The sequence below is a fragment of the Rhinolophus sinicus genome, linkage group LG04 (assembly GCF_036562045.2).
Source record: "Rhinolophus sinicus isolate RSC01 linkage group LG04, ASM3656204v1, whole genome shotgun sequence".
NCBI lineage: Eukaryota > Metazoa > Chordata > Mammalia > Chiroptera > Rhinolophidae > Rhinolophus > Rhinolophus sinicus.
The window spans coordinates 115387539-115400555 of record NC_133754.1 but is presented as its reverse complement, the minus strand read 5'-3'; the positions used below and the strand labels follow the sequence as shown (position 1 = coordinate 115400555).

Here is a 13017-nt window from a genome sequence, read left to right as displayed (position 1 = left end):
TGTTGAATATCTTTTCATGCTCTTATTGCCATCTGTATGTCTTCTTTAATGAAGTGTCTGTTGAAGTCTTTTGTCCATTTTTTAATTAGATTTTTTTTTGGTTTTCTTACTGTTTAGTTTAGAGGGTTCAATTCAATTCTGAATATCAGTCCTTTGTTGATTATGTGAATTGCTGATTATTTGAATAGGGCCAAATTTATCAATATGAGTATACGCACCATGAACTCAGGAGCAGCCATGCTTCATTTCATACCAATGAAATATATTTTTCTCCAATGGGATCCTGACAAATATTTTTTAACTCTTTGGGTGTTTCTGATATGCAGTCATCTTTTGTAGTGACATGAAGGGATCTGTGGTGGTGGCTCTTTGATCATGAAATCCATTGAAATGAAATAGATAGACACCTTTCTAAGATACTTCTTGATATATATGTGAAATTCTAGGTCTATCGGTAGAAAACTAACACAATCATCAAAACAAATCATCCTCTTTCCCAGTCCTTGATATATCCTATTTTATAGACAGGAGGCTTTAACTGAAGGGGAGGCTGAGTCCCTTCAACAAAACTTCTAATAACTTAATCACAAGATTATACCACAAGTCCTGCCCATATACTGGTTGAATCTCCAAACTGAATCTACAATGTATGGTGGTATCATTAGAAGTTATGAGTACTGCAATTACAGTCTCACTTAGAGTTGGTTCTGAAATGTATGGTAAAAAGAAATCTTCCCAGTGGACAGAGTTTAAGAAGGTATATTTACTTGTTTACTTTGTGAATAGACATGTTCTGAGTTTAGATCTATACTGATTTGTGTCCAATCGTTTAATGAATTAACCAGAAGTACAGGGATTAATGAGAATAAGACTGGAAAACTGATGACACAGAGGTCTGGAGGAGACACATATGAATGGTATACTAGGAATAAGTACTGAATGGGGTTTACAAATGCTTAACAGAGGATAGGACATCAGAAGGAAGAAAGGGAGGCTTGGCTCTCTGTGCTAAGCCATGTAATGGCCATTACAATGTTTCTCTTCCTAAATTCTTCTAAGGGTGGTCTTTTCTTACAAGTTCTGGTAATACTCCCTATCCTTACTATAAACCTAGTGGTGATAATGTCTCCTTACCATTGTTAAGGGTGTAGGCTGTGAAAAAGAATAAAAAGCATTTATTTGAGCAAAGGATTGCAATCTGAGAGATTCGAATTCAGTTAGCAACCCATACTGCTGCTCTGGAGAAAACAAAGAAAAACAGGGTTTATAAAGGAAAAGACACAAAGTGTAACTCTTTCATGCAAATGAAGGATTGCTGGCTAGGGTAACAGGGATTGGTTAGTTCCAATATGAAAACACAGGAGACAAAAGCTACAAGGAAGTAAGTAAAGTCCATATATGTCCATGTAGCAGTTGTTGTTCCAGGGTGCTTATGGCCCCAGGATGTCTATAGCTACAGGGTGTTTTGAGGTGAGTTTAGCAATACAGTATAGCAACTTAATAGCAGCTCTGTGAAGTGAGGCATAGGCCCCACTTCCTTAATAGCCTCCTGACTGTTTTAAGTGACTCTCTTAGCAATGCGTATTTCATTTTATTGCCTCCATTATCACATGCCTAGTTACAGGATGCTTCACCAATCCTACTCATGTTTTTAAAGACCCATTTATTAGACTTCCTTCAACTGTCCCATTTTTTCTTTTTTAACAATTGACATCTGTTTCTTGAAGGGTCCCTAATAAGTATACACTACAAGCCGGATGTAAAACTCCACGGGGGTTTAGGGAATTTAATCTTATTTGTTGTTGCTTTCCCAGCATCTAGAATGGTGTTTATTACACAGTGTCGTGCCGGGAGGCCTGCGGGGTCTCTGCTCCCACTCCTCACATAAGAACGCAGGACATGGTGAGGCCAAAAAGGAACACCCACGGAGCCATAGATGGGGGAGTCATACTACTATATTCTCGCTGGCGGCATCCGCCTTTCTGCAATCCGCTCTTGCTAGCCCAGCCACCATCTTCTTGCTAGCCCCCATTCTTTTCTCTTTCTGCTAGCGTAGCCACAGCAGTTATATTAGTGGCCAATGGCTCACTGGTTACAGCTGATGGCCAACTAGCCACAGCTGATGGCCATGCAATCACAGTTGATGGCCATTTACTACCTGAGCCAGCACCTTTCTATGTGAGGCCAAGAGCCTGGAAACTGCTTTCTGGGGCTCTCCCCCCACACACAGCAAGTTTTCAGTAAATGTTTGTTGAATATGTTGCAGAATCCAAGACCGGAAAGAACCCAAGCGGCACTCACAGACTTAGGAGAGTCAGCTTTATTATGCCAGTGGGCTCAGCGGGATCCTTCCCAAAAGACTGAGCCCCTAGCAAGGTTTTGAGCAGGGTTTTATGGGTTGGGGACTTCTTTGAGTTGGGGAAGGGGTAGGTGTCATCTGGTGATTAGCTCAAGGTGTGGCTTGGAGGGGATTATGTGGAAGTGGGCTGGGGCTTAGGCTGGGGACTTCTCTCTCCACTCGGGTCACCATTTTAGCTCAGTTCCATGTGGCAGGCAACCATTTTAAGGTCAGTTTTCCCATCAAATATACATGCAGTGACCACTTTCTCTCCATTTGTGATCTTTATGTTATAGTTGTTAACGAAAAACATCCAGACTAAGAGAAAGCTTATAAGAGTTTGAGCCAAACTGTTGATAATTGCTGGGAAGCAAAATCTCAATGGATTGAGAAAATGCTCCATAAAATGGCGGTTTGCAGTTTATTTTATACATAGAATCAAAGGAGGAGGGTTACATAAAATCCATTGGTGGTAGATTAAGTGGGTGGGAGAAAGCTGTTGTCTGCCAAAATAATTCTCCGGATGATCCACCAAAAGAAAAAGTTTATTCGGAGAAGAAAAAAAAAGAAAAGAAAACTGAACTGCCAAGAGAAGGCACACACACCTGCACACACACAGGGCAGTCCTCCGTAGCCAGGAAAAAGGAGGGTCTTGCCCAACACTGCTCCCTCCTATAGCGACCTCCCCCGCTACCCTCCACTCCCAGGTTACCAGAGTTCAACAGGAAGTCAAGACTAAAGAGTCAGCAAGGGGCCCAACTCCAACAGCAGTCCTCCCATCTCCATGGTTAAGCATCCCAAGGTGTCAATTTACTTTCAACAAAGCAAAGTAGGGAAATCCCTGTGATTGGATAGAGGTAAATTGGAGAGAGTACTTCTTTCACAAAAGTGGGTACAGGATAGTTAATAGTTCACATAGAGATGCTAATCAAGGGACAAGAATAATAATGAAGCATTCTGTACTTTCCTGCCCTGGTCTGGAAAAAAGGATTACTGACATTCCAAGGATGTCATCTTAGGTGCAAAAAGACAATAGACAGGCCCACTTAAAGTGAAGATTGACTTTTTGAAGGAAGCTTCAGGCTAAAGATGTGACTTCCTGCTATGGCCCACCTTGGTTATGGATTTTTTTAATGCTCATGCTGTCTTATGTGGTTATTTTCAGTCTCTTGTCAGGTACAACCTGTGGCTCCTTTTCCGTCTTCAAAGTGTATTATAATTGACTTAATATAGTTTGACCAGCCTCCACGCTGGGCACCCTGGTCACCAGGATGGTGCTAAGGGATTGGTGGGTCCATGGGTTGTAAAGGAACAGAGTGGCGGTCCCAGATTGAAATATTATAGAATTACAATTTTACAGCTATAAAATTTAAATCCTAAATATTTCAGTCGTTATGCCTGTTTTTACAAAGGCAATTTTTCTAAAACACTGCAGCAGAATTTTTTTCATACTTCACTTAAATAACGGCAATTTTCCTTAATATTTTCAATATCCAATCCTAATTCAAATTTCCCCAATTTTCTTCAAATTACTTGTGGGGCGAAAAATGCTGTTGTTTCAGTAGGGAGCCACTAGAGGACCACCTTTGCATTTGCCAGAAGAGTTCGAGTTTAAAGCTTAACCTCCTCTGGCTCTGAAAGAACCTGGGCAGGAGACTTTTTTAAAAACCATTCTCCCGGCTCTCAAAATGCAGAAAGGCCTTAAGTAACTTCAGAAGTGGACGCGGAGGTCTATGGGAAATGTAGTCTTCAATCATTCTGGCTCACCGCGCGGCACTTTGGGAAGGGAATTCTGGGCTTCTTCTGCGCAAGTGCGGCTGTAGGTCTACCTCTTTGCTCTACTCTGGGCCTTGGGAAGCTTTTTGGTAACCTTTATGTCTCCTCGGAAAGCAAAGGGCCTGCGTTTGGGGTGAGAGCGCGGGGACCAGTTGAGAGGGGAGCGCTTGTGCCTAGGGTTGGAAGAGGGAAAGACCCCACACCCCCAAGCACCAGGTGTATGCGCACGGGCGGGCCCTCGGCCTCGGGGAGGCCGGGTGGGGTGTGGGGGTTACCCCGGCTCTTCAGCTTCCTGGTCACAGGTCGGGCTGAACCCGGTCTGGAGCAGGTGTTCGGTGCGGGCCGGGGTGCAGGGACCTTGTGCCCGGCCCCGACTGCCGCCGGGCCGAAGAAAAGCCCGTGCCGACGGCGGAGGGGAAAGCGCGTTTTTAATATTGGCGGTGAGTCTGCGGTAAGAGCCCCAACTCGAGCCAAAAAAACTTGATATTTGTAAAACCCAGTTCTGTCACCTGTAGGCAGGGGCGACAGAAGGAACCTGGATAAGAGTCAGTTTTCTCACCTGAAAATTAGGATATTGATTGTTTCATGGTTGTTTTGAAACTTAGAGCTAAGGCATCACTCGTAAAATATTCAGGCAATTGTCAGGTAGGGAAGTATTGAATAAATGACAACTGCTATTATATTTAGAAGACACTATGCTCTGTTCTTTCATTGGATGACTGAATGTAACCTCACAAACACTTTAACAAAAACCGAGGCTCAGGTTGGTGGAGTGATGTGCTCAAGTCATGAGCCCTGATTGAAGGGATGCTGTGCTTTACAGACATACCTTGGAGATATTGTGGGTTGCTTCCAGATCGCAGCAATAAAGCAAGTGGTAGTCTTTTCGCTGGTGGAGGATCTTGCCTTCATTTATAAAAAACATCTGTGGAGCACAATAAAACAAAGTACTTACAATCTCAGTCTTTATTTGTTTTTTTAATAATTGTCTTATTTTTCAATTAGTTGACATACAATGCAAAGGGTACCAAAAAATGTATACATATTTTAAGAAAGGAAAAATATTAAAATTATAATATTCAATATATGCCAATAACAAAAGATGAATACAACTCACATTTGACTTCTGCAATTACAAGAGGAGCTCAAAGTGGTTACCATCAGCGTCCAGACACTTCTGATTATACGAACTACTGCTTGAGCAGCATTGACCAAAGTGTCCACTTGTATACATTTTTTTGGCGCTCCGGTATTATATATTAATTTCAGGTGTATAACATAGAGATTATACGTTTATATAACTTAGGAAGTGATCACCCTGACAAATCTAGTACCCATCTGACACTCTACATAGTTATTACAATATTATTGATTATATTCCTTAATGCTGTACTTACATCCCCATGACTATTTTGTAACTACCAATTTGTACTTCTTAATCCCTTCCCCTTTTTCACCCACTTCCCAACCTCCCTTCCATTTGGCAATCATCAAAATATTCTCTGTATCTATAAGCCTGTTTCTGTTTTGTTTGTTTATTTTGTTCTTTAGATTCCACATATAAGTGAAATCATATGGTTATTTATCTTTCTTTGTCTTACTCCGCAGAGCACAGTACCCTCTAGGTCCATCAATGTTGTTGCAGATGGCAAGATTTCATTCTTTTTTGTGGCTGAGTAATATTCCATTGTATATATGTTCCACCTTTTTTTAATCCATTCATCCATTGATGGACACCCAGGATACTTTTGTATCTTGGCCACTGTAAATAATGCTGCAATGAACATATGGATGCACATGTCCCTTTGAGGTAGTGTTTTGGGTTTCTTTAGATACCCAGAAAAGGGATTACTGTGCCCTTTTTTGTTTCTTTTTATAGCCTTTGTTTTAAAGTCTAGTTTGTCTGATAAAAGTATTGTTACCCCAGCTTTTTTTTAATCTCCATTTTCATGAACTATATTTTTTCATCCCTTTATTTTCAATCTGTGTGTGTCTTTTTGATATGAAGTGAGTCTCTTGTAGGCAGCATATGTAAGGGTCTTGTTTTCTTATCAACTCAGCCACCCTATCTTTTGATTGGAGCATTTAATCCACTTACATTTAAGGTAATTGTTGATAGGTATGTAGTTATTGCCATTTTATTATTCATAATTTTGATCTTTTTTTCCTTCTTAAGAAGTCCATCTAACATTTCTTGTAATACTGGTTTGGTGTTGATGAACTCTTTTAGGTCTTTCTTGTCTGGGAGGCTCTTTATCTTTCCTTCGATTCTAAATGATAGCTTTGCTGGGTAGAGTAAACTTGGTTGTAGGTCCTTGCTTTTGATCACTGAAAATTTCCTGCCATTCCTTTCTGGTCTGCAAAATTTCTATTGAGAAATCAGCTGACAGTCTTCTGGGAGCTGTCTTGTAGGTAACTAACTGCTTTTTTCTTGCTTCTTTTAAGATTCTTTGTCTTTAACCTTTGGCATTTTAATTATGACGTGTCTTGGTGTGGGCCTTCTTTGGATTCATCTTGCTTGGGACTCTGCACTTCCTGGACCTGTATATATTTATTTCCTTTGCCAGCTAGGGAAGTTTTCAATCATTATTTCTTCAAAAAGATTTTCAATTCCTTGCTTTCTCTCCTTTCCTTCTGCTACCCCTGTGATGCGAATTTTGGTATGCTTGATGTTGTCCCAAAAGCCCCTTAAACTATCCTCATTTTTTGGATTCTTATTTCTTTTTGCTGTTTTGATTGAGTGTTTTCTGCTACTTTATCTTCTGAATCACTAATTTGATTCTCTGCTTTATGTAATTTGTTGATCCCTTGTAATGTAGTCTTCATTGTATTTTTAATTTCTGAATGGCTCTTTTTGATGTTTTTCTCTCCATTTTTATGTTTCCTATCTCTTTGTTAAAGTTCTCACTGAGTTCACCTACTCTTCTCCTAAGTTCATTGAGCGTCCTTATAACCAGTGTTTTGAACTCTGTCTGGTAGATTGCTTGTCTCCATTTTGTTTAGTTCTTTTCCTGGAGCTTTGTTCTGTTCTTTCATTTGGGACATGTTTCTTTGTTTTCCCATTTTGACTGCCTCCCTGTGTTTGTTTCTGTGTATTAGGTAGGGCTGCTTTGTCTCCCAGTCTGACTAGTGTGGCTTTATGTAGTAGGTATCCTGTGGGGCCCAGTGGTACAGTCTCCCTGATCACCTGAGCCGGGTGTTCCAGGTGTGTTCCTTGTGTGGGTTATGTGTACCCTCCTGTTGTAGTTGAGCCTTGTTTTCTGGTTTCACATCAGTGGGAAGGATTGACCCTTAGGCTGATTAGTTGTGAGGACTGGCTGTGACTACAGTGGAGGAGTTGTGGTGCAGGGGCTGCCCCTACAGAGCAGGCTTCTCTTTAGCAGGGCTCTGCTGCCTGCCCACTCTGCCCTTTGGGTATGTTGCCTGCAGAGGCTGGTGGGTTCCAGCTTGGTCTGAAGCTCGCCACTGGGAGTGCTGGCCATGGAGCCCCTGTGAGGGCCCCCACTGCAGGCCAAGTTCAGCTGCAGCCTGTGCCCTTCCTGGGGCCACCTGGCATGAACTGCAAACCAATCCACAGATGGCAGCCACCCATGCTGGGTTTGGAGTTGACTGAGAGAGACTAAGCCATGAACCAAGACTGACTGCTGCTAGTGCTGGGCTGGGACTGATCATCAAGAGGCATGGAGTACGCTGAGGCCAAATGCTGCTTGTTTGGGTTTTGTGAACCTCTGAGAGATTTTAGGAAAGTCTGCAGCATGTGCCAAGATGGGCCATTTGTATGGAAAAGCCACTGGAAGCCAATGGAGTGGATATACAAGTTGGGTGGGGCAGGGGTCTCGGAATTACTAGGGCAGAATGAACAGTATTAGCCATGTTGATGGAGACTCAGATATGGTGGTTGTCTGCCCTGCAAGCAGGGAAGGGGAAGGACTCAACAGAGCAATAATGGACTCTGCCAGCACATCTGTTTGAGAGGAAGCTATCCCTCCATCCCTTGCCCTGAACCCAGACAATTCAGTTCCTCACCTTTCTAGTTGCTGCCCCAGCACTGGAGCTCAGAGTGAGTGAGTAAGTATGTGTGCAGGCCCTTTAAGAGGAGCACCGGGGACTGCAGCTGCCCTTGTCTCACTCAGCCACAATCTGCCCTGGTTTTCACAGCCAGAAGTTGTGGGGACTTCTCTTCCTGGCACTGGAACCCTGGATGTGTGGTTGGGACCCCTCACTCCTCTGGGGGGACTTCCACTGTCAAGATATCCCTCTCAAGTTTTAACTGCCACATGTGGGTGTGGGACCAGCTCGTTCTGCATCTGTCCTTCCTACAAGTCTCAAGGTGGCTTCTTCTCTATGTCCTTAGTTGTAGGACTTCTGTTCAGCTAGACTTCAGGCGATTCTCAGTGATGGTTATTCTGTAGTTTAATTGTAATTGATGTGGTCGTGAGAAGAGGCAAGCACAGTGTTTACCTACTCTGTCATCTTGACCAGAAATTCTCAGGCTTTGCTTAGACATTATACTTGCTTAAAACCAACACTGCAGTCTTCATAGGCTCTTAGCAAGTGACCTGTCCTGAAAACCCAAAGATATAAGGGAAAACGAATATGGATGGAATCGTACCATGTGTCAAATGTATTTTGGGGTTTCTAATGTCTCTTCAGATCCCGTGGGTCAGACAGAGATCCCTGGCCCCTTCTGCACTGTCGGGCTGTCTTAAATCTGATAATGTATTCTAAGAGTGATGGTTTTGCCTCTGAAGTGAATTTGTTTCTCAGGTCTATGTCCCAGTTCCCTTGTAGAAAGCAGGACCTCTGTGAACAGGAGTTTAGCCTGGAAGAGAGAACCCCCCCTGATCTCAGACCTCTTTGCAGAGCTTCAGAGCAGAGACAGAAGAGCTCAGAAAGGAGCAGCCCCCAGGTTTGCAAGGTCAGAAGCAGCTTTTGATCCCCCTGCCCATAATGAGTTAGTCCTGGTGATGATGCCACCTCCAGAACCCGCCACACCGTGTGACTGGTGGGCGCAGGGGTTGGGGACAGCCTTGAGTGAGGTGAGCTGAGGTAACCCAGGTGTGGGTCACTTAGGACAAGCCACTTCATTGGAGAGCTTGTGAGAGCAAGGTCTGGGGGTAAAAGGGTAACCAGACAGAGGGAGAAAATTCTGTCTTCCTTCTCCCTAAGCAGCCCCCATTCTTTACAGATGCTGCACTACTGTTACATGTGTTCATCACATGTGACACTACTGACATTATCTGGACTTCACAGGATCCCAGAATGATGATACATGAAGGGTTTTCCAAGATCGTCAATTTCTGACTCTTTTGAAGGCTTTAAAGACATTGAGCCTGAAAGGTGCATGACTTGTGCAGGGAAATCAAGTTTGTTTGTGACAGAGTCAAGAGGAAAACATTTCTCTTTCCCACAGGTAAGTCACCAAACGCATCTTATCAAAAGGACCTTTTGAGAAATACATCGAAGCTGAAACAAAGAATGAAAAATTCCTGTCCCAATGCATTCCATCTCTTTGACTAGGCTTTCTGTGGATTGTTTATACCAGGAGTAAATAATGTTACTGAGAAAAATAGATAAAATATGCATACTGAGTATTTTCCTGCTGAGTTAATGAAAGAATACTGTCCTATTCTTTGGTGTAATTTATTCAATTAATCCTCTGTATTTATTTCTTTTGTTAGTCAGAAGGACACATGCATTATTGTTACTCAAGAAAAGTTTATGTTCACTCAATAAAAAGCTGCCAGTTTAAGCCCCATTTTCATTTTAGAGTCACACAAAGACAGGTGGTGCTGCCTGGTGGTGATCCTTCTTACGCCTCACAGGGAGGCTGGTTCCCAGCTAGAGTGTGACATTTGCAGAGGTGACTCTTGGAGCCAAAAGGCAGCCAAAATCTTGTGACCCCTGTCTTCTTTCTGTCCCCTCAGCTGTACCCCAGTTCTCTACACTCTCCCAAGAGCCACAGAAAATGAACATACCTCAGGTGAGCTGTTTATTCACTCCCCACATTATATTGTAATGGATTCATGAGGTGTCCAAGGGTCCATGCTTTACCTGGGAGAAGAGAAATAGAAATAGATCAAATCAGTCTTCAGGGAAAATATACACCATTTTACCACTAACTGTGATGTTTGCTGTCAGCTCTTGGTAGCTTTTGTCAGGGTAGCTAGGTTCCCTTCAGGTACCATTTTGCTAAAATTTCACATTAGTCATGAATGTGCATTGAATTACATTGAATACCATTTGTGTATCTATTGAAATAAAGTTATAGTTTATTTCCTTTGTAAATACTGTAAACAGTATAATGGGTTTTCTAATATTAACTTGAATTTCTCTATAAGACCCTAGTTCTAATAGGATGGTGAAGTTGCTTCTTACAGATTTTTCTAGGACTTTTTGCTGATACTATATTTGGGATTTTTCTTTTTTCTGTATCCATAAGTTGCAATGGACTACTTTTTTATTAAAATACAATTGACATATGACCATGTAAGTTTAAGGGGTCCGATGTGTTGGGTTGATACATTTGTCTATTGTAGTATGATTATTACAGTAGCATTTGCTAACATCTTTATCATGTCACATAATTATATTTTTGCCTTGCTCAGGATTTTTTTTCCATTTTTTTTTGCCATAAAGTCATTTGATTTTTATGTTGTCAAATTTAGCGGGTTTTTTTTTCTTTCACGATTCCTGGATTTTGTCATAGCTGGGCATTTTCCCACTCCTTAACATTGTAAAAGAAGTGTTCTGTATAGTCTTCTAGGATGTGATTGACTTTTTTTTTTTTTACATTTGGATCTTGAATATATTTTAATTTTATCCTGCTCTGTGCTGTGAGGTTTAGATCTAACTCTCTTTTCCCAGATGGCAATCTAGTTATCCCTATGATATTTATGCCCAGCATTTCTTCATTCATTTGAGATATCACCTGTATTGAGATAGGAAATGTACTCTGCTAATCACTCTTCCCACTACACACTTTGTTGTCGGGCTTGTTCATTTAAGCTTGGATGTCTTTCTGGGCTCTCACCAGTGCCCTGCTCCGTATGCCCACTTCTATGTTTGTATTTGTGGGCAACATTGCCCAGCTTTTGTTATCTAATACTGTCTTATCCTCTGTCTTTCAGAATTTGTTCAAATTTTGGGGCCTTCTGCTGGGACATTTCTCTGTATTCCTCTTCCATCATACATTTATAGTAGGTTCTCTAGTTTACCTGTGTTTTGGGAGGCAGAGCATGTGAATGTGAGTGCTCAGTCAGTTCCCTTGAACTAGAGGAATCGTGTATGCTTGTAATTTTCTCTTAATTTCTAATACTCTAATCTTTCTGATTTCTCTTTCCACTGTTCAGAAATTCTTTCTCAGCCTTTATGGCCTATTCTTTTTCTACTTACCTCTTTAATTTTGCGATTCCCTTGAATTTTATACTTGGTTCTTTTCTCTTCTTGGTTTCTATATCCTTTTTGAGTCAGCTCTTTTTCTCTGATGACTTCAGTTGCCATCTTAATAACTAATTTCTCCTAAATCCTTGTTTTCATTTTAGACCTCCCAATTTTCCTACAGGACCTATTGCAGGCTAGGCTTCACTAAGTTTCCACACTGATTTCTCTCCATTCTATTTTCAATGTAGTCATTGATTTCCATGTGCAGATGGTCCTTTATAGCAATATCAAGAGTCTGTCGAGATAGACAGTCATTCCTGCAGGAATCATTATTTGATCTATTCTTCTCTCTGCAAGGAAGTTCTTCATGTCTTTAGCGCAGTGAGTGCTGGCTGAATACCACACTAGCAGACCTCTTTGGCCACCTCACAAAACAAGTGGCAGCATTCAATTGACCCACTTCCTTATAACTGTCTGTGTGCACCAGGCTTTTTCGGTTTCAAGAACATAAATGCCTGAAACACGTTCAACCTTATCTTTCTTGCCCTTAATGATGATTAGAGGTGGGGCTTTCTTCCCATCCAGACAAATTGCCAAAATACAGGTAACACGTGCACTTTCGTAACCAGTGGAGGGAAAGTAGTATATTGACAAGGCACCCCTTTGATCAATTGTTGTTTGAGATCCTTGGCCCATAAACACTGCAGTTTCATCCATAGCAATCATGTTGGAGAGTTGGTATTTAGAAAAGTCAATGCCATCAACAAAGGACTTGAATGCATGTGCACATTTAATAACTTCAGTATCTTCCAGCTTGAACAGTGTTGTTGATCTTCTTAGAGACAGTTCATATCGCTGAAGGAAGCCATCCAGCCAGTGTTAGGATGCTTTGAATTCTTCTGGGGATGTCTAACCGTGGTGCCATTGCAAGGGCAAATGCTTGAATATCAGCCCTGCGTACAACCAAAGCCTTTGCTCTCCTGTCAGCAATCCATTCACAGATGATGTCTTCCAGCTCAGGAAATAATTGTTGCCAACCTGATCCACACTTGTGCTTCTTAGCATTTCCCTCGCCCACCTGTTGACTGAGGTTATCGTGCTCTGCTCGCCATTTTCTGACCATTCGGAGATCCAACTTCTTCTCTTTGTAGAAAATCGTAAGATTCTTGCCCCAGGAGTCCTCCACGATTCTTTTCTTGTACTCAACGGAATAGCTTTTTGCACTCATCTTGTCTGGGGGGTCAAAATATGATTCCCTTTAAATCTACCATTAAATCAAGTGTTAATTGAAGACTTACCAGACGGGAGTGGCAACAAAAATGATGACAGTTAAGAATGATGGTCCACACAAAAGCGACGAAAAATTGCAGGCACCAAAATTCAGAAAACATTTCTTTATTTCACATTAGTGCATTAAGTATGTCCATTACAACACATGACGTATTGAATTATGAAGATTCATATTAGACACAACCACGTCCGTTCGTTATAAAGTGCGCACATTATTCCTGCATTGTGTC

The 13017-nt window shown here is 41.7% G+C and overlaps 1 protein-coding gene across 2 annotated transcripts in view; it reads left to right on the top strand.

Annotated features, from left to right (window-relative positions):
- Window positions 1-4140: 4140 nt before the first annotated feature.
- Window positions 4141-13017, top strand: part of LOC109438087 (uncharacterized) — a 44521-nt gene continuing 35644 nt past the window's right edge. For both annotated transcript variants that reach the window (XM_074330271.1, XM_074330270.1), the window contains exon 1: window positions 4141-4565. In XM_074330271.1, coding sequence (XP_074186372.1) covers window positions 4335-4565 — 231 coding nt within the window. In that variant the 5' untranslated portion in view covers window positions 4141-4334. The remainder of the gene's footprint in view (window positions 4566-13017) is intronic.